This window comes from Kogia breviceps, chromosome 12, assembly GCF_026419965.1.
Source record: "Kogia breviceps isolate mKogBre1 chromosome 12, mKogBre1 haplotype 1, whole genome shotgun sequence".
In the NCBI taxonomy this organism is placed as follows: Eukaryota; Metazoa; Chordata; class Mammalia; order Artiodactyla; family Physeteridae; genus Kogia; species Kogia breviceps.
In genome coordinates, this window is record NC_081321.1 from 38,840,467 (window position 1) to 38,864,930 (window position 24,464).

The following is a 24,464-nucleotide window of genomic DNA, read 5'->3' on the forward strand; positions in this document are numbered from 1 at the left end:
CTGAATGCCTGCTGTATGCCAGGCACTATTCTCCCTTAAAAGCTACAGTGCTTCTGCTTACACCACTCGTATGGAATTTGGCCAAAGCTCTTTGTGTCCCATCCCCTTTAACTAGGGAGGATCTTGGGTCTGCAGCCTCAGTGAGCATTCAGTGGTAACAGTGATAAGCCAGCGCCCCCAGCTGAGGTTACCTGTATCCGGGAAGAAGCTGTTAGCCAGCTGCTGCTGCATTGCCAGCTGCTGCGGTTTCATGCACATGGAAGGTGGCATGGTACCCATGGGCTTCTGTGCCAGCACTGGCTGTGGGCTCTGCTGGGGCACCAAGCCTGCCTGTCCCCCATGCTGCCCACTTAGCATATGCCCCTGGTTGGACACCATGGTCATGGATGGGGCCAGGCGCTGCTGGAGGGCATGAGCTGGTGGCTGGGTGGGCATCAGTGGCTGGGCCAAGCCTGGCTGTCGGGAACCTCCAAGTCCCAGGGCAAGCTGCTGCTGGGCACCAGCCAAACTGGGAGAAGAGCCCTCATGTGGCAAAGACACAGCCTGGGCAGGGCCTGGGGTGGACAGTAGGGAATGCTGCTGTTGCTGCTGCTGCTGCTGGGCAGGCTGCAGCTGTGCTGAGAGCTGCTGCTTCTTCTGCAGCTCCTTCTTCTCATGTTCCAACAGGTCCTCGATGAGCAGGGGCAACTCACTGGCTACCAGTGAGCTCTCCATCTTGTCCAGCTCATCCCCAGATGCATGTCCACCGGGCAAGGTCAGGGCCCCACTCTCTAGCTCAAACTTCTCCAGCAGGGAGGACCCTCCTGGGCCACTCAGTGGGCTGGGGGTCAGCAGGTGAGCTGGTGGTCCTCCTGTGGTCCCAAAGGGGACCTTCTCAGCTGGGTGCCCACTACTGGAAAAAGGTCCTGTGCCCATTCGAGTGTCCCGGCTGCCCACCACACTCTGTCCTGGCTTCAGCCCCAGGCCTAGGGGAGTAGTGGCTGGAGCTGGCTCTACCTTGGGGGTGGTAATGGTAAACTGGCAAGGGGAAGGGTGGCGCCCACCCTCCTCCAACTTGGGCTTCACCTCGGGGAGCACTGACGTCAGACGGGGCTCAGAGGCATCAGCAGCGGGGGGAGGGCGCTCCTCAGGGCCCAAGGGTCCTGGCTCCACCCCCCGCAGCAGAGCCTCCCGCTCAGCCTTTTCATTGGCCGACTCCACCAGCCTCAGATGCTCATTGAAGATGTCCTTCTTGTCCCCGGTATCCAGCTCAGGGTCAGTATAAGCCAACAGGTCAAACTCATCCCCGTTGAGCAGGTCGTCCAGGTGGGGATCATTGGTCTCCAGGTTTTCCAGGGTGCCCAGCTCATCATCTCCCTTGGCCACATCCACACCCAGGCCCAGGTGAGCAAGCTCCTCGTCATCCTCCAGGGCCTTGTGGGCATCAAAGTCATCGTCCAACTCAGGATCCTCACAGGGTAACTTCCCAGCTTCCAGGGCCAGAGGAGGGCGGCCAAGCTCAGTGCCTGAGGGGGGCCGGCTGACTAGCTCCAAGCCAGCGGGCGCGTTGGGACCCTTGGTATGGGGCGCTGGATGGAGGCCGTTGTTCAGTTCAGGGGCCGGCGGGGCTGAGGGTTTCTGAGGAGGAAGGCCTGACACTGCTAGGCCACGAAGCCCTTCAGGGGCCAGTCGGTGAGAATCCTCAGTTACAGGGAAAAAACGGGGTCTCTGAGGGGGGCCCTGACCAGGAAACGGAGGCACCCCCGGTCCCAGTCCTTTCTGTACATTGTGCCGCAACTCAATGAACTGGGCAGGACCAGCTGGACCAGGCACTGGCTCGCCAGGGCCAGGCAGGCGGGTGGGAATTCCCACCAAGGGGGAACCTATGGCTTGGCGGCCAAGTTCAGGCCCAGGAGTTGACGGAAAGCGTGTCGACATGGCAAGTCGCATGGAAGTTGCTGCTGTTGCCTGTTGTTGCTGCTGCTGCCACAGCTGCTGCTGCTGCTGCTGCTGCTGCTGCTGCAAAGGCAGGGACCCAGGATACGGTGCTCGCTGATAGAAGGCTTGGGAGCCTCCCACCAATTGCCTGGAAGAATATGCAGTAGTCAGTAAGACGAAAGCAGGATGAAAAAGAGCTAGAACACGGGCTGCCCTAAGGAAGGAAGGATGGAGTTAATGCGGTGAGGGGGAAGGAATGGGGAAGAGAAGTTAAGTGATACTGAAGAAGGATTAGAGAGACAGGAAAATCAAAGGCAGCACACTATGGAGGTACAATATGTTCCCTTGATTTTCCCCCAGGGCACCCCCTGGAGCCTCACCGGCTGTTCACATCCATAGAGGAAGGGGTGGCTGGTGGAGGTGGCCGGGAGAGTCGGTCATCACTGGGGAAAGCCCCTGGCCCCAGGATGGGGCCACCCAGCTTGCTCGGGGGCAGCGCCACAAGGCTGCTCTTGTCCTAGGAGAGATGAGGGTAGATGAAGGTGGGGCCACCTTCAATACCTTGGATCCACTACCCCTTGCCACTCTACCTACCTGGGTGCCAACAAAGGGGGTCTGGCCTCGACCCAGCTGCTCAAAGGCAGGGCTACTAGGCTCAGCACCCCAGCTGCCCGGGGGCCCCACTGCTCCGGCGGCTGCCGCGGTTTCCTTCTCCTGCCGAAGGGTGTTGCGCTGGATCTGCTGCCGAATCAGCAGCTCCCGTAGTCGCTGGCGCTGCGCAGAGAACAGAGAAGAGGGGTAAATCCATTCTACTCAAACCAAAGGGCTGGCACAGAAACAGAGGAGACGTGGGGGGCTCAGGTCCAGGATGTCGACTCACCTGTCGTTGCTTCTCCAGCTCTGTCTGACTGAGGCTGGACATGCCTGGGTCCTGGGTACCTGGAAGTTCAGGTGCCGCCAAAGAGCTGCCCATCCCAGCCCCTGGGTCTTCTCGCTTCTCAACTGGAGAGGTGATGCCTGCCCGCTGTGAGGCTCCATGGGACAGGTAGGGGAGGGATCCATCGGGTGCAGGTGGTGGAAGGACTGATGGGGGGCGTAGTGGGGACAGCCCATAGCCCTCTCCTGTGGACCCACTGCTGGGTCCCAGAGGGCTGCCCGATGGGTGGAAGTTCCCTGTGGCTACTGTGTAGTTTGTGCTTTGAGGCTTGCCCAAGGTAGGGCCGGGCCCAAAATGGCTGTTGATCCCGTGGGGTGGAGGGAGACCAGGCTGAGGGACAGGGGGCTTTAGCGAAGGCTCCCCTACTGCCTGAGGGAAAGTGAAACGCATGGGAGAAGGGGTGCCTACAAATGAACCAGTCCCAGGGGAGCGGGCAAAATTGGGGGGCTGCACACTTGGGACCTTGGCATGGAGCTCACCTGCCGGCCCTGAGGGCAGGGCTGCTGGGAAACCCCCAGCCCCCAACGGAGTGTGGGCTAGAGGCCCAGCCTTGAAGGCAACTTCAGGGGGCTGGGGGCGGGGTGGCTTATGCAGTGGGGCAAACGGGTCCCGGGACTGAGGGCGTGAGGGTGGGCGGGAATAAGGGTCAGGGGACTGGAAACGAGGGGTAACAGGGGATGGGCAGAAAGCCTCAGCAGACAGAGGACGGGGTGTCAACGGGGACTGGGAGCTGGACTGGGACTGGGGACTGGCGGGCACTCGGGAGAAAGGGTCAGAGGGCAGTGAGCGAGGAGGCAGGGCACAGCAGCTCTCAGGGGGTGGGGGTGGGGGCCGAGGGGTCAATGGGGGTTGGGCATAGGGGTCAGGGTAGGGGCCAGAGCGAAAGATGTCCGGGTGGCTGGGAGGAGAAGGGGCCAAAGCCTGGGCAGGGGGCGGCTCCTGGGGCCTTAGGCCCAAGCCTGGGCTCTGGGGCTCTACCTGAGATGCCCGAGGGGTCAGGGGGGCTTTGAAGACATCGGGTGCCTTTAACTCCAGGCCACCTAGATGGGGGCCTGAGGAGGGTGAGTCAACAAAGCCCAGGTTTGGGGGCCCATAGCTGGGAGAGGATGCCCCAAGCTCTTCCTTCTTCACCTCTAGGGCCTTCCGAGACTCCCCGAAAGGCAGGGGCGACAGCAGAGGCTCAGAAGCCTTGCCTCCCCCTACCCCTGGGCTCTCAGGCACAGCCAGGTTGTCCAGTGAGGGGCAGCGGGGTTTGAGGAAGGGGTCAGGTGTGGAGGGCTGGTGTCGGGGGGTGCCAGGTGGGGTGGTGTGGAACTCCCCTGGCTGGCCGGTCCCAGGACGAGATGAGGCGCCCAGCGTCGCGGGCTGCGCGGGGGCCCCAGTCGGACTAGGATAGGGAGGATAGGTGGGTGGTGCCGTGGGGAAGCGGGGCTCCAGAGCGTAGGCGGGGGCCAGTCCAAAGGGGTCCTGCGAAGGCACTTGGGCGGGCACCTGGGGTGGGAGCTTGAGGAAGAGCTCACCGGGCGAGTCGGGGCCGGGCACCGTGCCCGCCGGCGGCTTCAGGAACCCATCCGCAGAGGTAGACAAGCCGGCGGGGGGAGTGGGGCTGCCAATGAAAATGGCGGGGGCAGCAGCAGGAGGCGGGCTGCCCAGTGCCCCTGGCTGGGGGGGAATGCGGAGATGTAGGGCCGGTCGGTCAGTCTTACGGGCCATGTCGCCCACCTTGGTCTGCTTGTTGATCTGGCTCTCAGCCTGCTACAGGGGGAGACCAGGCACAGAGCAGTCAGGCTGCTGTGGGCAGGCCCTATGTCCCCCCTACCCTTAGAGAGCCCACCCCACTACAGGCCTTGGATGGCACAGCCCAGCCTGGCCCCGACTCACCTTTTGCACCTTGTTGATGCGGTGAGCTGCCCGGTTATCTTTGGCCTTTTGCTGAGGAATAGAGGACACAAACTTAGGCTAGAATGCAATCTCTCCCTCAGCCCCCAGCCCTCTCAATGTCACTCACACTGCCTACCCAGAAGCTGATCCCTACTGGCCCAGTTGCTTTGGGAGTGGGGAATGGAAAGAACTGAGGCGAGCTTCCCAAAGTCACCCCGCACCCTCAGTTCCCACGCTGACCCAGGCTCCCTCTGTCTCACCAGGTAGGGGGCTTTATCAGCAGCTGGAACTTTTCTCCAGAGCTTCATGATTTGTTTGCAGCGGCTAGACCAGTCTGGAGGGCAGAGAGAATGTGTTAGAGGAGACCTGGCAGGTGACCCCTGCACATGCGATGTTACAGGCTGTCTCCCTTGCCCTCACCCCACGGGTACCTGGGTAATCTTGCTTGAGATTGGGAAAGTTAATGTTGGCATAGAGAACAGGTGAGATGGTAGAGAGCTGACCCAACTCCTCGTCCTTCTCCCAGCGCTGAAGACTCCGCTGGTTGTAGGAGAGCCCGTCGCCCTCACCCTCTGTGGTGGGCGTGGTCGGGGTGGAGGGCGTGGTGCCCCCCGAGCCTGTCCAGGGGCTGTCTGGCTCACCGGGCTCCGGGCTAAAGAAGCCCCCGCGCTCCCTGGGGCGCAGGGGCGGAAAGTCACAGAGGGCAGGGACGCCAAGCCCCACCCCAGACAAACTGCCCAGAGCCCTCAGGCCACTGCCCTGCCCCAACAGAGGACAGTCACTAACAAAGGAGCAGAGGGAGGTGTTGCTACAGCAGCACCCAAAAGTCCAAGGTTCCCTCCCTTGGCATGGCCCCAGTTGGACGGAAGGGACTGCCCACGGGGGTTAAGCATAAATACCAACCTAGAATCCAGGAATGGGGACTGGCAAAGGCCCGGGTAGGAGTCCATTGGGCTGCTGGAGGGGAGATTGCCCAAAGGGAGTCCACCTACAAGAGGCACAGGATCAGTGAAAGGAGTAAGTGGCCCTTCCTGGAGGCAGGCCTGGCCATACCTGCCCACCCAGTTTTCAAACCACTCCTATCCGGATCACCTTGAAGAAAGGGCCTCTGTAGCGGTGTACGGCTGCCGTCGAGGCCAGGGGTTCCACAACCCAGATGTTGCTCTCGTTCAGAACCCAGAACATCCTTGAAAAGCTGCTGCAGATCCTTGGATTCCATCTTGGGCAGTTCTGTGAGGGATCGATGAAGGATGCTGCTGAGGAAGACTAAGGAGTTGAAGGGACACCACAGGGCTACAAATGGTCACGGCCAGGGAAGGTGCCCACGACTCCCCACTAGAGAAGCTGTAGAGATGACAGTCTCACAGGTAGGATGCTCTCCTTCTCCCACAGAGGACCCTTATACACAAGGAGTGTGGGTCACAGCCTCACCTTCTGTGGGAATCCTGTCTAAGTCAGAGCTAAGCATCCCTTCACCCGGGGTGCCTGGCTTCTCAGGGTCACTAGGCACTGGGGATGCCTTTACGCCGCCATCCTCAGGTCCTGCAATTGCCAGGAGAAACCCATCAGCCAAGGCCAGTACGGAGGTAATCCCTGATAGTGCTCAGGGGCAAAACAGTTGACAGAAGCAAAACCAAGATGGCACACAGTCCCCCCAGCAACCCTCACCTGATGTATCAGCCTTGCCCTCAGGACCACGGGATTCTTCATCTGCAACATCCGGACCATCATCTCCTACAAGCAACAGTCGCCATTCCAATCAGAGATGCCCCACATGTGATGCCCTGAATAGGACCCCAGCTCCAAGGCCGGGGCCCTTGGCCCACCCTCAACTCCTGGAGACCAGCCCATTTCCCACTAAAATCTCTTACCAGCTTCTAAGCACAGAGTGAAGTTGGACCCCTTCAGATCACCTTACCCCCACACGACTGACCTTTCTGTGAGGTTGGGAGCTCCTTCCTATCTGAGCCTCCATCCCCCTTGGCTTTTGGGGTTCCTAGTCCAAAGCTTGGCCGGCCCACCCCAACTGCAAAAAGGGCCTTCCGGCTCAGGTCCAGCAGCTCCTTCCCAAAGAAGGCTTCCTGTGGGAGGAGTCAGGGAGAAACAGGCTTCTTCGTGCCCTGCAGGACCGACACTGCCCTTGCCCCTCGGAGCCTAAGACCCACCTGCAGATAAGCAGGGAACATGTCCTCTAGTTTGCTCTTCTTGCGCCCTCGCCGCTGCTGCTTCTTCTTCTCATCCCCATCAGCTAAGCTCTGGTCCACAGAGCCCTCTGCAGGCAGGTCGGCAGGCAACACTGGGGACCGAAGAGGAGGTGTCTGCCTCTCTGGGGACAGCAGGCATACTGCTCCCAACTTGGCCTGGGGACGCTTTCTGCCTGCTCTCTCCCCAGCACCAGTTGGGCCCACTACTCTCTTGGCCCTCTGAGTGAACTCCCCTGCCCCAGGCCTCCCTGGCGGTGTCCCACAGGTCCTGTGATCCCCACCTTCTCCCAGGCCCCACTGGAGCCCTCACCCGTCTCACCCTCGTCGGGCTGCCCATCCCCACTCAACACCTCCGCCTGTGCAGCAGGCCCCTTTTTCACACGTGTGTGGGATTTCCGCTGTCGCACCATGAAACCACCGATGCCTGTAAGGAGACAGAACTGAGGCTGAGAAGCCGCTGGGGACCTGGTGAGCTGCGCCTCACCACCCACCTCTGCATCCCAGGGCCTCACCAGGCCGATAGGGTTTGCGTTTGCGTTTTTTGCTTTCCTCGGTCTCCTCTTTGCCAGGCTCTCCATCGGGGCTGACGGGGCCCTCTAGTTTAATTTCGCATTCCATGTGCTCCACACCACCTGTGTACGGGGACAGACGAGATGGAAGCAGGTCAGAGGCATGGATCCTTTTAACCCTGTCATCCTGCCACCTAAGAACAGAGCTGAGTGCCCTGCCACAGAGCCATCTGGGCAAGACCAACAGTGGCTTGAGGGTGACTGGGAGTGCTAATGCAGCTCCTACCCAACATTCCACTCTCACAGGCATGCTCCCATTACTTTGGCACTCCCTGAGATTCCTCAGCCTGACCTTCACCCTTGAGCAGCTCATCAGTGTCCAGGTCTCCATCCTTCTTGTCATCAGGGCCAAGGGCATCTGAAGGCTCAGAACCCTCCAGCCCTGCCTCGCCTGGGAGGCCAAGCCGTCCTCGCCGCTGGCGCCGCTTGTGCAAGGGCGACATGGTCAGGTTACGCAGCACAGCCATGCCAGTTTCTGTCAGCCACACACCCTCGAAGCGGAAGTACTGGGGCTCTGCACAAGGGGGAAGGGCGTGTGACCCCTGATGGAGGCCCCAAGGAGCACAGAACTCCAAGTTTCGGCCTAAGTCCCTAACTGGGACAAAAGCAGTGAGAGAGAGACAGACTGAACTCCAGACTGGGGTCTGAGGGCTGGAGAGGAGAGACCACCAACGGGCGCCAGCTAAGGCCTGAGTGCTCCCTCCGTTAACCAGGGGGATCAGAGAGACCGCTCCTGCTGAAGCCGGACTTTGCTCATGATTAACCCTCAGTTCACCAAATATATTCTCTAGCTGTCTGGGGCCAGGAGGGCCCCTCCTTGCTGAATGCCAGCTCACAGTGCCCCAGATGCCAGGAGCAGTGCCCACACCACAATGGAGGTGGGAGAGCCCCAGCTCCTTCATTAAGAAGAAAGAGCTGTGTTCTGCGCTCTCTGGAGGTGAGATTCTAGCCGTACAAAGGCCGCGTTGCCTGGTGGAAGGAACTCTGCCTGGGAAACTGGATGCCTTGGTTCTCGTCATAACTTCACCACTGACCTATGGGGTGACCTTGGGCAGGCCACTCAACCCCCCTGGGTCTTAGTCTCCTTCTCTGAAAATAACGAGATAAAGTTGGGGGGTTGGAGCTGGACTAAGCGTCTAAGGTCTCCTCTGGCTTCGGCATTCAGAATTTCTGTGACTCACCCGGCTCTTTCACCTTCATAGGCACCAACTCTGGAGGCGCAACAGGCACTGTGGAAAGGACAAACCAAGGCAGCTAGAGGCCCTGTCCCAAAGCAAGGCACCCCTACCCCGACTCCTCCTCCCCTCTCCCCAGCTCCTGGTACTCACCAGCAGGCTTTACCACGTAAGGCTGGCAGGAGACACAGTCAAAGCCCTCATCAGCCGCCTGCTCCACGTCATCCTCTGTGAAGAGGCTCTCGCAACCAGCATGCATCCACCTGGGAGAAGGGAGACAGGAGGGGATAAACTGAGACAACGCAAGGCTGAGAACAGGGAAGAGGGGACTTATATGAGGGGAAAGGGGCACCCTCACCGTTCACAGTGACGGCACTGGATCAGGAGGTCCTCTTCCACATACGGGGCATGACAGATCGGGCAGGTCACCAGGCTGGCGCAGGGCCCACAGTGCGTGTAACTGTTCTGCCATTCACAGTGGAAGCCAGGGGAGGCGGCCCCACACTGCATACAGGACACACACCTGGTGGCGGGAGGAAGACAGACCCTCAGCACCGAACCTACCCAAAGCACCCAAAGCCGCCCGGCCTTCTAAACCCCGCCTCTGCCATGTATTCAACATCACACCCACTCAAACATTTCAGGACCCTCTGAAGATCCCAGTCTCCTTACCACTTGCACTTCCAGCCACCCTTGGGCACAGTGAGCAGTGGGGGGTCCAGGCAGTACGTGTGGTAGCTAATGTCACAGTCATCACAGAGCAGCAGGCGGGAGGGGTCTGAGGCCTGGCCGCATACCTCACACACGATGCACTCCACGCAACGCCAGCCCTTCAGCAGCATCACCTTGGTGATCTGGTGCAGAAGATGGCAGTTCCTCAGGAGGTGATGCGGAGGGCAGGGCAGACCTCTCAGGGGAGGGGAGGACTTACACAGGTGAGGCTGGAGGACCCCAGGACCCAGGCCAGACCTCCATTTGAACACAGGGAAGCTACACAGAGCACCCTCACCCCAAAAATAGTGGATCTCAAACTTAGGCTTCCAGGGGTCTCTGCTGAACAGAGAACAGCCTCACCCGGCCACTGCCTCATTACAATCTTTCACTAGCGAAGTCTCCAAAAAGACTGTGGATAGAATAGGTTGTATTTCCCCCAGTTTTTCTTGAACATGTAGAACCTGCTACTGCTGCAAGTTAGTGCATGTTAGCAGCGGACAAGTTCTAAATTAACATCAATGAAAACCCCCAAATGACTGATCATACTTGAGTCAAAAACACTGCTTTCTCTTTGTGGACATGTGTTTGATTCTGATTTTACATTTTACATCCAGACCATATCATGTTTTCTACTAGTAAAGTTCTCACAGTTTATATGATGGACTGAATTATACCAGCAAGTCATGGTCTACCACAAAGAAACTCGTAAAGACCACTATGGTTTCCAAAGTATTTTTTCCCAAGATGAGTTTGACAACCACTGGAAGCTGATGAACAACTTCCATGACCAGTGGCCACTGTAAGTAGAGTGGCCAGGACAGGGAACTAAGATAAGCAGTAACGACCCCATCCCCCAGGCCAGACCTCTTGGGCCCTGAACTCACCTTGCTGTTGACACAGTAAGGGTGATAGCACTGAGAGCACTGGGAACAGGCAAGGAGGTGGCCCTCTGCCCCCCGGCCAAAGCTGCCACATACCACACACATGTCCTGGGGAAACACACAGAAACCCAAATGTCCAACCTCACATCCTCAGTACCACTCGGTCCCAGTAACTGACTACAGCACTAATCCAAGAGGAGGGAGTCAAAGAACCAGAAGCCTATCCCCAGCGTTAGGACACGGTGAGCCATCACGGGACCCCATTCCTTCCTAGCATGCCTTGCCCAGCTGATCAAATAATTTGAAATGATACAGCCTGACATGGGTAATGGTAATGAGAAGTGAAAGATAAGATGGGTAAAGACTGGTCAGGATGAGACAGTAATATATGCGACAAAATTCTACAGCTTCAAGATTACTCGTGTTCCCTAGACTCTAAGCTTCAATAGGGAAGAAACCATTTCTGCCTTTTTCACTGCTACATCCCTAGCTGTTAGCTCAGTGTCAAGTTCATTCTCTGGAATGCCAGAAGTAGGCCCCTGGTTCTCCCCATTTACCCTCCCACCGGAACACACATATCCAACTGTTCAGTCTGCCAGGTCTCACTGCTGAAGATGGGACTACAAAAGTCAAGTATGGTACCTGCATTAGGACAAACTTGTCTGTGTTGGAGAAGAGAACCACAGTATTTTGCATGGTGTCATCATCATCATCTTCTTCCTCCTTGCTGGGAGAGCTATCGATATCAGCAACCTTATAGGCAGAGAGTTGTGGAAAGTGAGGCAGCTAAATCTGCCCCAACTAAGCTGCTTTCCTCTTTGGTGTTGGGGGAAGGCGGCATAAACCCCCGGCTAAGATGAAAGCCAGGAGCCAGGACTAAGAAGCAGAAGAACACCCCAGCTCCCACACTGGGCCTCAGCCCAACATCAGATTTCAGAGAAGCCTGGGGGCCAAGAGCACAGAAGGAGCACAGACATAGCTGGACAGGCCCTAGGCTAGCAGACAGGCAGGTGAGCGTGCAGGGGACTGGCAAGATTTAAAGGGTGTTTAATCTTGAAGGGGCCAGCTGAAGCATGTTTGGGGGATGGGAGGCCTCTCCTTACTACCAGAGTCTCAATGGAAGAAGTAGTTGATTTTAGCCGGGCCCGTCCTCTCCCACGTCCTCCATGTGCTCCTCCCCGTGGCCGGCGTCTTCCTGGGAAACTACTGCTGCGACCCTAAGTGGGGAAAGGGGACAATTACAGGAAAAGTCCAGGGCTAATATGCTGGATCCACAGGCTTGGAGGGAAGAGAAGAGACGAAGGGACAGACTATGGCAGGTAACAAAGCCCAAAAGTCTCAGTCAGGGCCAGGGAAAAAGCCAAGCTCCCAGATAGCAACAGGTAGGTAACTCTGGTCCAAACCACTCCCCACCTTCCAAGAAGAGTGGTCAACGTGGTACAACAAGAAAAAGTACTGGCTTGAGAGACCTGAGTTTCTAGTCCCGATTCTATGGCTGAGTTACCATGAACCTGGGCAAGTCATGTCCCCCTATTTATCAGTATTCTCCTTGATAAAATAAGAAGATGCACTCAAGGATCTCTGACAGTCCAGGATTCAGTAAGCCAGGTAGGAAGGTATCAGTGACACAGGACTATACCTCTGACAGTGGCATGACACCAAGCACATCCAGCGGCTGGATAGCCCCTTACCTGTTTGATGCGGGAACGAGCCGGAGAGCTGCGCCGCCTCCCCTTGTCCCCCTCCGCTTTGCCTCCTCCAACAGCTGTCCCAGCATCACACAACAGCGAGTCATCAGTCTCTGGCAGCGAATCCGTACAAAGTCGCAGGGAGCCCTCATCTCGGGCTGGACTAACATCTGTAGATACCCCCAGCTCCATTGACAAGGAGCCACCCCCCTCGGGGTCGGGAGAGCCCAGCAGGGGCTCTGAGCCAGGAAAACTGGCACTGGCATCGCCCTGGCTCAGATTGGAGATCTCATTAACGATGTCAGATTTGATGAGAGTAGGTGGGGTAGGGGCCACTGGTGCACGTGGCTCCTCTTGCTCTTCACAGGGTGAGCCCTGCCCTGCCTGCTTGCATTCTGGGCCATAGACCTCCATAGGGGTCACAGGGGCCAGCTCCTCGGGGTCCAGGAGCACAGGGGAACCCTTAAGTTCACTAGCCAAACTGCCAGGGGTCTGTCCGGCCTCTGGCTGTGATCCAGGAGTGTCAGTCCCATCCAGAGGGGCTGTATCTTCCCCCAGGCCAGAGAAGTCATCCAGGGCTGGGGCAGGGCTGGGTGCAGGGCAGGAAAGGTTCCCCATGGGAGAGGGGAGAGGACTAGTAGGGCTGGGTTCCAAGGCTGGGCACTCAGGTTCTGGGGCTTTCTCAGTCTCCATCTCAGGTGGCTCAGCCTCATCTGAGACCTGCACTGCCTTCTGCATGGGACTCAGTGGGGAAGGAATAGACAGTGGCAGAGCAGGGGGAGAGCACTGGGAAGGAGGGGAGTTTGGGGGAGGCAGGGAATGCTGGAGGAGCGGGGAACAACGAGGGGGAAGGGGCTCCATCAGCATGGGAGAGGCCGGTCCTACCGGGGAGCCTGGAGATGGGGGAAGGATCATAGGGGGTACAGGCTCAGGGTCAGTGCAGATAGCTTCTGGTGGAGGGCTGATAGGTGTCTCTAGGATGGGGGCAGCCAATGGCGACTCAGGGTCACTGTCCCCTTTGGCACCAAAGGGGTACTCTAACTCTCCCAAAGGAGACAGGGCCGGCGGGGCCACAGCTGTGATAATGGGTGAGAGCGGAGGAGGAAGAGGATCTGGAGAGAAAGAAAAAAAGAGAGGCTCTTAGATTAGATGTGCCATAAAGAGTTAAGACTGTCCCAGAGTAAGAGGGTACTAACAGCCCTGTACCTGGTGGCATCAGCTGAGGTGACAAAGATGGCTCCCCAGATGGGGACAACGGCAGCTCCTCAGGCAGAGGGGACAGAGGTGGCTCCCCAGGCTCAGACAGGGCCGGCTCTCCAAGCAAAGGGGATAAGGGTGGCTCCCCAGGTGGGAGGAACGAGGGCGATTCCTCAGGTGCAGGGCACAGGCCTGGCTCCTCAGGGGGCCCTTCAGGGCGAGGGGACAGGCGCGGCTCCTCGGGCACCGGGGACAACTGCGGCTCCTCGGGCGTGTGGGACAGGCGCGCTTCCTCAGGCTGGGAGGACAGATGCAGCTCCTCAGGTGCAGGGGACGGGTGCGGCTCCTCGGACGCAGGGGACGGGCGCGGCTCCTGGGGCGCAGGAGACAAACGAGGCTCCTCGGGCGCAGGGGGCAGGTGCGGCTCCTGGAGCACAGGGGACAGGCGCGGCTCCTCGGGCCGGGGGCAGAGTCGCTGTTCCTCAGGCAGTGGCGATAGGGGTGACTCCTCCAGGGGTAGGGACATTAGCAAGTCCTCCGGTGGCAGGGAAGCAGGTGAGTCTTGAGGTGGTGGGGACGTGGGTGAGTCCTCAGGCGGTGGGGACAGGCGTGAAGCCTCAGGGGGCGGGGATGTGGGAGACTCCTCTGGTGGCGGGGACAGGGGAGACTCCTCAGGCGGGGGGGACAGGCGTGACACCTCAGGCGGGGGGGACATAGGCGAGTCTTCAGGCGGCGGGGACATGGGTGAGTCCTCAGGTGGTGGGGACAGGCGTGAGGCCTCAGGGGGCGGGGAGAGAGGAGACTCCTCTGGTGGAGGGGACAGGGGAGATTCTTCAAATGGTGGGAACAGACAAGATGCCTCAGGCGGAGGGGACATGGGTGACTCCTCAGGCGGAGGGGACATGGGTGACTCCTCAGGCGGTGGGAACAGGCGCGATGCTTCAGGCGGTGGGGAGGTAGGCAATTCCTCCGGTGGCGGGGACAGGGGAGACTCCTCAAATGGTGGTGACAGAGGTGACGCTTCAGGCGGTGGGGATAAGGGTGTCTCAAGCGGGGGAGATGGGGGGGACTCCTCTGGGGGAGAGAAGGGTGACTCCCCCAGTGGAGAGAAAGGTGATGCCTCAGGTGGGGGAGACAGAGGAGACTCCTCAGGCGGTGGAGAGAGGGGTGAGTCCTCAGGCGGTGGGGACAGGCGCGATGCCTCAGGCGGCGGGGATGTGGGTGATTCCTCAGGCGGTGGGGACAGGGGCGACTCCTCAGGTGGGGGCAGCAGTGGCATCTCCTCATTTAGGGAGGCCTCCAACTGGGGCTCAAGTTGGGCCCCTTCTCTACCTGCAGACATAACACACTATGCTCCTACCTAGTTCAGCTGCACTCCACAGAAAGTACAGGGTCTGGGGCAAAGCAGAAACTGTCCCTTGTCACACGATAGAAGGGGATTACTTTCAGGGACCCTCAAACCCTACTCACCTAGTGGTTTGGCTTCACATTGCAGGGGCCCCGGTTCCTTGGGTTGCATAGAGGTCACGTGCCCACCCTTTGGCTGCCCTTGGCATGCAACGTACAGAGCATCGGGCTCATCAGTGGGGGTATCGCCAGGCTCTGGGGGTGAGAATCTGCAGAGGGTACAGGGGAGCAGGCACCATGGCTCTCATCAGCTATCAGCTCCTCACGAGAGCACACTGGGGCGAGGCACGAATGCTATGGATTGTACTGCCCACCTGAGGGCCCTCCTCTCAAAGTCAGCTTGCTTTAACACGAGCCCTGCCAATCTCAGTACTTCCGATCCCCCAGCCCGATCTCTGCCAGGCTACACCACTTACCTGCTACAGACCGGGGGGTGCTGCTCAGCAACAGAACTGACAGGCTGTCCTCCCTGGGCTTTGTGACAGCGGTGACAGAGCGAGTAGTTCTCAAACCACTCAGAGTTGGGGTTCAGCTCTGCTGAGCCTGCCCCACAGGCCCGGCATACCCGGCATGCCTAGGGGAAGGGAACGGGCAAAACGGGCACTTGTCAGACAGCCAGAGACTGGAGGAGAACACAGGACTCGTCACAACAGAGGAACTTGGGATGCTGTAGGAGGCAGACTTAGGGAGAGTAAGGCAGGAGGATCAGGGGACACTCACCTTGCACTTCCAAGAGTGAGCAGGCAGTTCCTCCATAGGTGGTTTCAGGCAGAAGGTATGGTATCCTTTGTCACATGTCTCACAGACCAACATCTTAGAGTCATTCCCAGGTTTCCTGCAGGGGCACAGGGCACATAACAGGGTCCTCCTTGCCCTCATTTTCAACCTTAACCTGTGCTTTGCCTAAGGTTTTCTCCTGCCCTCCCACTCTTACCTGCAAGCTTGGCACACTTTGCATTCAGGGCACTGCCAGCCAGCACGCTTGCGGGCAGTCAGAGCAGTGTCCAGGCAGGCCCCGTGATAGTGATGCCCACAGCTGGTACAGAAGAACAGGTCACACAATTCCCCTGGCCCCTCACATACTGCACAGCGAGCCTCCTCTGCAGTGGGAAGGGACAGAGGACACAGGTCAGCTATGGATTCCTTACAGGACTTGGCACAGTGCTGTCTACGTAACAGGCATTCCACAGACACAGAATGAACGAATAACAAATAGTTACTAAGCGTCTGCCTAATATATGCCAGGCACTGCTCTAGGCACCGCCGACACCGTTATAAACAAGACAGGCAAAGCCCCTGCACTCACAAAGTCCACACGTATTTTAGTAGGGCAGACTGACAGTATGTAATGGTAGACTTCTGAGTGCTCTACAGAGTGCAAAACTCCCAGCACCCTTGGACCCTCATTTGCCCTACGTCCAAAGGGCAGGACTTCTCACCCAGATGTGTGGCCCCCTCACTGTGCTCCGGGCATAGCAGCTGCAGTGTTTTCATGGATAAAAAGGAACCGCTGGCAGTTGCACAGGGGAAGTGGTAAAGACGTGGACATCCAGGCGAGCGGCAAGGGATGGAGGCACCGAGTCTGGTGCAGTGGGAACAGCGCTGCCAGGGTGGAGACAAAGCCTCAGTGCTAGCCAGCTCTCTCCAGAGCAACACGTCAGGCCCTGGCTCTGTCCCAGTATGCCCCCTGCCCTTCGCATTCCACCCTGACTCTCGGAAGCCCACCAGCCCTGCCCACCCTGCCCTGGGCCTATGCAATCCCCTGGCCCGGCCCCACCTGTGAGATCCCTGAGAAGATGGCCTTGTCCACACCACATAGTTCTGGGCCCTCCTGCCCCCACACGCCTGCCGACCACGCAGCACACCAATGGTGAGCCCAACAGGACCCTTCACAGGGGGAAAGGGGGAAAGTGTTAACAAGAACGTCATCACTGCTTCAGGACCACTCAGCCCCTTCCCTGTTTCCTGCCCAAGTCAGCTACCCCACTTCCCTTCACTTACCTCCAGGTTCTCCTAGGTGGGCAGGAGTCAGGCCCTCAGGGAAACCAATCTGTGATAGGTCCTCACTGGGCAGCGCTCCCTCACTGGGCCCTGGGTTCCCCCCAGGGGACACCACTGGACACCGGGGCCAGTCAAATGGCAACTCAAAGCGCCGTAGCTCCCGCTGCCCATGTAGACTGGGCTCCCCGCAGTTACAGAGAGCACAACGCCGCATTGGACCCCCACTGTGAACACACAAGCATCAGCACCACGCTGGCCCCTGCCCACAGGTACCCCTAAACAACCCCATGACTTGCACACCTATGCTTCCCACTCATTTTCCTAAATTTTCCACCTTGAAAGCCCCAGACTCTCAAATCAAATCCTCGTTATGTCCTTACATCCTCATTTCCCCAAACTAGTTACCTGCAGTCCTGGGGAGGCTCCTGAAGCCTGGGACCCCCAGAACTGGGCACAGAGCCCTCCCCCACATGTGGTTTGGGAAGGTCTGGCTCAGTGGCACCTGACTCCTCGGAGGCTGCAGGTCCATCAGCTGAATGAACAGACAGAGAAGTGTGCATCAGCCATTATCCTCTATTTAATACTAGTCCACTCATCAGACCCATGAGATTATCCAAAACCCTTGGTGGACAACAGTGATGGCATTTCAACTTTTGTCCCAAAGAACAAAGTCCTTCAATTACCTGTCTATTAGATGGACTTAGCTCCTGTCCTTGTACTAGGACCAGAAATCTAAGATTGTCTGGTAGAACAGAAAGCTGCCAAGCAAACCCAGAATGTGCCCTACTCACCTGCTGGTTCTGAATCTTTATCCTCACCAGGCGGCTTCGGGCTGTCCATCCCTCTCTCCGACTGGGCAGGGCCCTCTCGGGGAGACCTGTCAGACCCAAGAGATATCTATTTGTCTAGTAAGTCTTCCCACTAAACACTTTCCCCCAAATCCTAGGAAGAAGGCATCTAATGTTATCTAGACCCTACAGAAATCAGAGCAAAGCCATACCTACAAATTCCTGCACTAATGACAAGGAAAGTCCTTCTCCCCAACCGTTGTCCCACTTCCTACTTCCTCCCCAGATAAACACAGACCATATTCTCCTACTCTGAATTCTGAGAGGATCCAGTCCCCTTTCCCACCTCGCACCTCCTGTCGAAGAGTTCCCAGGACAATAGCATTCAATGAGAAGCACATACAATCTACATCTAGTATCACTCTTTGCCTCATGACTGAGTTCTTGGCTTCTGGTGGGCCCTATCCCTTGGACTTTTTCCTCAGGTCTTAAGTCAGCTACCATCCTAGAGGCCTTTCAGTGCCAACCCAGGGGCAGTCATAACAAGAAGTCTGAATCCAGCTGATATCCCTCTCCTTGGGGTCTTGCAGGATGTAGAACACATTACTGGAACTAAAGCCCATCTCTGAACGGATCTCCCCCATCTCCACTGGTTTCAACCAGAACATCCCAATCACAACAGAAGAAACTCCCCAATTTCCACCCACTGCCCAAATAAATCCAGCTCAGACCCACCCCCTGGCCCTTGCCATGACTGAGCTCAGGATCTCCTCACCCAGCCTGAAGGCCTCAGGTCGTTGCCCTTAGCAACACCAACAGCCCTTCCTCCTCAGATGTCCCTAGTAGTTAACAGAAGTGGGCCTTAAGAGTTACTGAGCATGTGTAGCCAGGCCTGAGGCTAGGCATGCTGGGAGTTGTAGTCTCAGGAAGCACACCACCACTTGGAGCTGTTCTAAACGGGGCAGGACAGAGCAAAGTAGCTTCCTTCCTCTTCCGTCAAGCAGGGTTTCCACATACACTATGGGGGTGGCGGGTAACGGTCCCCTTTTCTAAGATATGCCTGTCTATCCCAAAGCCAAATGAAACACATTAAAGTTATACCTAAGAAGGCCAAGACCCACAACTTTGGGTATATTCTCCTAAACCTCAGATAAAACTAAACACAGTACGAAAAAGAGAGAAGTAAAGAATAAGAATTACAGAGCTGAGGAAGAGGAAAGAGGTCCTATAGAAGAAGGGAGAAAAGGACAGGTGTAATCAGCTCTTAGTGGGAAGGGTAGGGGCTTAAGCAGAGAAACAGAGTATAGTTTTCCTACAGAAGGTAGAGGGGAATCCCTAAAACAAAACTCTAAATAAAAGTTTGAGAACTGTATCTCTCATCTTCTCCACTCCTCTTGTTTAACCAGAGGGACCATACCAATCTTAGTAAGGACAAGCCTCTCTTCCCAAACCAAATACCCCAGTCAGCCACTTGGGGTTGAGTGACTGGGGCAGATGAGACAGTGGGGAACCCTCAAAGGTGCCCAGGATCCATAAATCAATTACCTAAGAACCAAATTATCAGTCCTCTTTCCCTGAGCTAACACTCCATTTCCAGAGACTGGCAGTGGGCCTCATGTAACATGTCACAGGAAGGGAAATTTTATTTTACTTTTTTCCCCCTCACACTATTAGATTCTACTAGATTGGGAAAGTGAAATATCACCTGATATCTGTTACCTCTATTCCCAGATCACCTCTTTACCAAACCTGCCACCCACACAATCACACCTGAAAGGAAAGCGGGGTGGTCATCTAGCCAGCCCACAGAAAAGCTGCTCTGGAACTTCAAGGGGCCGCCTAGAAGCCTCCTATGTGAATTAGGGGTTGGAGGTCAGGGCACCAGCCAGGCTCCTCTTCCTATTCAGTCATTCAAGGCCTGACCACACCCAGAAGGCTTCAAAGTTTCCTAAATGCGTGCAACTTTTGCTGTACCTTACCACTAAATGCTGCTAAGATCTTCCAACTGTTGTGCTCTCAAAGTTAAGGCTAAAGGAGTCACAAACAGCAAGAAATGAAAAGCAACAGTGATAGTACAGTGGGTGGGAGGAGGACTGCCTCACACAAGGCCAGAGGGACAAATTCCTCCGCCCTCCCCCAAGCGCAGCCCTCTCATGCTGGTAATGCTGGCACTGCTTGGGGAGCTACAGAAACCACCTTCGTCTAGCCTTGGGAAACAGTACCAACATCCTCCAAAGCTGCAGCCTCATTCATGGCACCATGGAAGATGAGAGATAAGCAAAGGGTTGAGTGTCCTCCAAGCTGAGGAAAAAGAATCTAGAGGCACTTCCAAGAAGCCCCATTTCACTACCCTGCAGTCTAGCACCTGCACCCCAATGCTGAGTGCCAGTTGTCAGGCCCCCTCCTTAAACTGATCTAAACAAATAAAGACCATAGGTTCCCCTGTCCCATCATTCACAGCCAGAAACCACACATACACACCAAGGGTTTTTTCCCTGGATCTAAACTGGGGTAATGCCTGGCCAGGCTTCCTCAGGGCAACTAGGGATCCCAGAGAAATACAGATCTAGGGAGTAAAACCGTGGTGGGTCCCCTTAATCCTAGGCTGAAGAGGCCCAGAACAGCAAGGAAAAAAGCAGAGTTTCATCTCAACCCACCCTCCTCCCTGCCTCCATCCCAGACCAAAAGCTTTAACTCCATTTTCCCAGCCAAAGGGGAAATGGAGGCTTGGAGAGGTGAAAGGCTGAAGCAGGCCCTTGAGTGAACAGCTCTTCTGTAGGACTCAGGACTTCCTGGTTCCCAGCCTGAGACTCAAACCACACCTCTCCCCACCCCCATTTTGGGTTGGCCCTCCAGGGAAGAATCCAAATGGCAACAGTGTGGCCCTGTAGACCCTCCGGACTACCCCCTGGGTCATCCTAGGGTCAGCCACAGCTAACAAGGAGAGCTATCTCCTAAGGAAATTCTTCAAGGACAGAGAACAGGAGAGGCCCTCCACAGGAGGCAAGGGCAGACAGCATGGGCGACAGCTAGCCTCATTCCGGCACCCCTGTGCCACCTCTCACCTCAGGATTACCACCCAGAAATCTTTCAAGGGCAAACCCCTATTTTCTCCTTTCCAAGACCAGGCTCAAAGAGGTCTAGCCTACGTATGGTGGAGGGAGTAGAGTGAGGGAGCAAAATACACCAGCCAAATCCCTGCTGGGCAGCATGACAGCTGTGAGAGGGGCTGTCCCAGCCCAGGGTCAGAGGCCTGAGGCTCATGCTGCACCCTTCGTGCAGTCACATACACACCACTTCTCCCCAACACATCCTGCCAGGGCTGAAAACACTGGCTTCAGCAAACACAGCTCTGCTCAGGTCACTTCTCCTCCAAAAAGATATAGGCCCCCCTATTCTGCAGAGTTGGGACAGGATCAGAGGACCAGTTAACATTCCCTGATTGAAAAAGGTTGAAGAGGTCTGGGAGGGGCCTGCAAGATTGGCCAGGGACTTATGGGCAACCAGCTCTCCACACCAGGCCCAGAGAAAGCGGGAGACAAAAGCCATTTTTTTGCAGCCCACATTCGCAGGGAGCAAATCTCAACGGCCTCCTCTATAATCCCCTAGAGATTATGTCCATCCGGAGAGGAGGGGAGGCAAAGCAGGCTAAGACAGCACTAGGCCTCGCTGGGGTCACTCTGCCAGGCAGGGGTAGTTGAAAGTTGAACAGCAAGGCCACAGCTGCCCCCAGCCCCGCCTCCTTCTTGCCCCGGCCACCCCTTCATCACAATGGTCAGTTTCCACACACTCTCCCCTTTGCACAGTGAAATAAGGCCTAGTGAAGGATCTAGGGTTCCCTGAGTCTCCCAAAGACCGCTCTGGGTGCCCGGATGGACAAGAGCAACCTTAAAGTCCAACCTGGCAGTAAATCGGACCTGGCAGTGCCACCCTACCCCCGCTCCCAAGTTGTTCTATTCCCAAGGCCCACAAGGAACCCTGAAGGAGAAGCAGCTGACTGGGATTGGTGCTGGCATCAGGGCTTGGGTCCTAGTTTGGTAGAGCTCCCCCCAACACAAAAATAAACAGGCAGAGAGGCTTTCTGGCCAGGTTCCCAAACTCCCGTGGTTCCCTGAACCCCCCAGTCTTTAAAGAGGCACACCCCAGGACACCAGGCCTCGGTTGTGCTCTGGCGACTGGCTCGGGTTCCCTTGACAGACCCTGCCAAAGGAACCCTCTTCAGCTCTGGCACCCCCTTCTCCAACCTACAGGCCAGCTCTGGCCAAGATAGTCCATCTGGCTATGCCCCCAGTCCAACCCTTTCTGGGCCCTGGCCGGGCGGACTTCACTCACCTCTTCACAGGGCGATCCAGAAATCCTCATCCGAGAACATGGCCAGAGCCCGGGCCGCTCCCCGACCTCCAACCGCCAGAGCGATCACAGCCGCCCCCCGCACGGGGGGGCTTAGGGGGGCCAAGAACGGTAAATCCAGGTCGGAGTGGCCACCCTCCCCCGCCCAAAAAAAGCAAGAAGCCAAAGAAGGGTTCTCTGCCTCGGGTTCCAGCAGTTTAGGTTTCCATGGACAGCCCCTGGGCGGCGAATCCCGAGCGGACACAAAGAGAGCACCGGTGGCTTTGATCTTGGGCGAGCAGGATCCGCATCCGCGTCGCCGGGCGGCCTCTCAGTCCTAGGGCCGGGCCAGCGCCCCGGCCGCCCGCACCGGGCTCGGGCGGAACGTCGAGGCTCTCCAGATGGAACGTCGAGGCGCCTCCCCAGCAGCCCGGAAGGAATGCCGCGCCGCCCCGCGCCGGGCCCGGATGGAACGTGAGACCCTCGCAGGAGCGCCGAGCCCCTCTCCCCGCTCGGGCCGGCGCCCCGGGGCCGCGCGAGCTACGGCGACACGGAGCCGGCGGGGCCGCGGAGCTGAACCTGACACACACCCCAGCGCCGGGCTCCTCGACCCCGAGCGCTCGCCCTCGGCGGCTTCGAGCCCCCCACCTTCTGCTCCCCCCGGGGAAGGGAGGAGGGTAGGTGGGCGAGGAAGAGGAAGGGGCGGGCGGTGCGAGCCCTCTGCCCGCTCCCCTCCGGCCGCTCCAGGCCCTGCGCTCGCCTCCCTTCCCCTCTGGCCTCAGGAGCTGCCCCGCCCCCGGCCTGGCCGGCTCTGATCGGCGGCACCCCCTCGACCCCCGGCTGGCTGCGATTGCGGGGGGCCTAGAGGTGCATGGCCCAACCCCGGCTCCCGGCGCCGGGGGGTCAGGAAACTGAGCGGAAAGTGGGGAACGAGGCAGCCATTTGCAACCGGAGAGGAAAGTAGTGCAGCGCGGCGCCGCTCCGCCTCCCCCCCCTCCGCCTCCTGTTCGGCCGGTAGGGTGGTTCCTGCGAAGGGGCTATTTCCTGGCCCGAGGTCTCGGCAATGGTCGTGGAGATTCAGGAAGCCTCCGGCGCGAGATCCGGGTGGCCCTTTTGCCTGGTGAACCCCACTCCAGAAGGGGGAGAAAGGAGAAGACGCGGCCCTATTTTGTGTTGGAGCGGAGCGGCGGAGGGATCCGGCCCTCTCGGAGGAAAGGCTGTGACTTTGCAGTTCTACGCACACGCTGAGGGATCCCTCCGCCACGGGTTAACCCCGACTGCGCCGGGCCAGCCGCTGTGCAGACACGTGGGAAAGAAGCCCCCCTCCTCTTCGCCCCGGCCCTAGAACTGCCTCCTTTACCGCCCGGCTAGTGAAACTAGGACTCCGGGCACTTTCTAATTCCGTTTCCCTGGAGTTATCAGCCCCTGAAACTCCAGCTGCCCCTTGCTTGACCAGGAGCAATCTTTACCGGGAGGGGGATGGAAGAAGAGCCAGGAGGTTGGCCGCTGCTCTGCATCCTGGGAACTGGAGTCCGCAAAAGGAGAAAGTGAGGCACGGCGCCTGGCGCTGCAAAGGGTGGGTTCCTGCCACGTTCGGGGGCCTGAAGAAAAACGGAACGAGTCCCTAGTCGCTCCTTCTGACTCTCACATCCCCTCGAGAGGAAAGAGGACTGTTAGTGCACCCACAATCACCTCCCCCCGTCAAAACATAAATGTAGAGTTTCCCCTCCTTTGCCGGGTGCTCCCACCCCCAGCCCCAGTCCTTCTTTCCTAATCTTCAGGGCCTGTGTCCCCCTTCTTAGTAAACATGTAACCCCTTTTTAGAGAGCATGTAACTTGTAGCCTTGCTGCTACCTGGCCGGAGTACTGTTATTCTAGACAAGATCCCAGCATACAGGCACCGCCCCCCCCATTAGTCTGGATGAGAAGGGATTGGAAATGACTTCTCTGCATTAACTCTATCCACGGGATGGACAGGAGGTGACAAATTAACAAATGTGCTAGATACTTTATATATTCTTAGTTATTCCTCACCCTTTTTATGAATTACATGTGATTATGTCCATGTTACAGATGAAGAGATTGAGACTGAAATAGGTAAAATTGCTCAACAAACCACATGAGTGAGAAGTTGAGCCATGCATGATGCAAAACAATTGCCATGTTTTTCCTGGGATATGTGTGTGTATTCAGATATATGTATTTATTTTATTATTATTATTTTTAAGATGTGGAGAAAGAGGCAGGCATATCAGGTGCGGGGCTGGTTTTGTGGGAAAAGGTTTACAGTGCTGTCCAATAGAACTTTCTGCAATGTTAGAAATGCACTATACACTATCTAATATGGTTTAGCCACATGTAGCTATTGAGCACTTTGAAATGTAGGTGGTGCAACTGAGGAACTTTTAATTTTAGTTAATTTTAAAACTAAATTAAATAGTAATATGTGACTTGTGGCTTTCATATTGGACAGTGCAGGAGACCTAAATCCCTACTGGCCAGAGTCATAGAAGGAGGGATCAGATATGTCTTGTGCTAGCCACACACTGACATACGCTCTTCACTGACCATTCAGGTCTATTTCAGCAAAAAAGTCCAGCAGTGACCCCACACCTGTCCCAGCTATAGTGGAATAAGTTCACCAAGAGTCAGAAGTTGGAAAATGGAAGGCCTCTCCCTACTCTGCACCCAGAGGCAGAGAGGCATACCCTCACCAGAAAGACCTCAAATAACACAATAGCCACTATTTTTTAAGGGTTTATTATGTATGAGGACC

General features: G+C 57.1%; 1 protein-coding gene across 10 annotated transcripts in view; it reads right to left on the reverse strand.

Annotated features, from left to right (window-relative positions):
* The window catches only part of KMT2D (lysine methyltransferase 2D), a 40,551-nt gene extending 16,420 nt beyond the window's left edge, over nt 1-24,131 (reverse strand). For 4 of the 10 annotated variants that reach the window (XM_067009217.1, XM_067009220.1, XM_067009219.1 and 1 more), the window contains exons 1-35: nt 21,692-24,131; nt 17,363-17,448; nt 16,977-17,103; nt 16,572-16,795; nt 16,348-16,457; nt 16,010-16,172; nt 15,505-15,670; nt 15,291-15,405; nt 14,987-15,144; nt 14,634-14,779; nt 13,173-14,495; nt 11,970-13,078; nt 11,382-11,495; nt 10,921-11,031; nt 10,282-10,386; nt 9,356-9,537; nt 9,042-9,206; nt 8,837-8,946; nt 8,690-8,737; nt 7,801-8,022; nt 7,452-7,571; nt 7,250-7,363; nt 6,901-7,031; nt 6,669-6,816; nt 6,404-6,469; nt 6,167-6,277; nt 5,828-5,965; nt 5,639-5,723; nt 5,167-5,408; nt 4,996-5,069; nt 4,736-4,786; nt 2,798-4,609; nt 2,512-2,691; nt 2,298-2,434; nt 192-2,065 (exon numbers count right to left, since the gene is read on the reverse strand). In XM_067009217.1, the coding sequence (XP_066865318.1) occupies nt 192-2,065; nt 2,298-2,434; nt 2,512-2,691; nt 2,798-4,609; nt 4,736-4,786; nt 4,996-5,069; nt 5,167-5,408; nt 5,639-5,723; nt 5,828-5,965; nt 6,167-6,277; nt 6,404-6,469; nt 6,669-6,816; nt 6,901-7,031; nt 7,250-7,363; nt 7,452-7,571; nt 7,801-8,022; nt 8,690-8,737; nt 8,837-8,946; nt 9,042-9,206; nt 9,356-9,537; nt 10,282-10,386; nt 10,921-11,031; nt 11,382-11,495; nt 11,970-13,078; nt 13,173-14,495; nt 14,634-14,779; nt 14,987-15,144; nt 15,291-15,405; nt 15,505-15,670; nt 16,010-16,172; nt 16,348-16,457; nt 16,572-16,795; nt 16,977-17,103; nt 17,363-17,411 (10,030 nt within the window). In that variant the 5' untranslated portion in view covers nt 17,412-17,448; nt 21,692-24,131. Of the gene's footprint in view, nt 1-191; nt 2,066-2,297; nt 2,435-2,511; nt 2,692-2,797; nt 4,610-4,735; nt 4,787-4,995; nt 5,070-5,166; nt 5,409-5,638; nt 5,724-5,827; nt 5,966-6,166; nt 6,278-6,403; nt 6,470-6,668; nt 6,817-6,900; nt 7,032-7,249; nt 7,364-7,451; nt 7,572-7,800; nt 8,023-8,689; nt 8,738-8,836; nt 8,947-9,041; nt 9,207-9,355; nt 9,538-10,281; nt 10,387-10,920; nt 11,032-11,381; nt 11,496-11,969; nt 13,079-13,172; nt 14,496-14,633; nt 14,780-14,986; nt 15,145-15,290; nt 15,406-15,504; nt 15,671-16,009; nt 16,173-16,347; nt 16,458-16,571; nt 16,796-16,976; nt 17,104-17,362; nt 17,449-21,691 lie in introns of those variants that run through there. The other 6 variants (XM_059080583.2, XM_067009216.1, XM_067009215.1 and 3 more) reach the window with 5 other exon arrangements.
* Nucleotides 24,132-24,464: the final 333 nt, after the last annotated feature.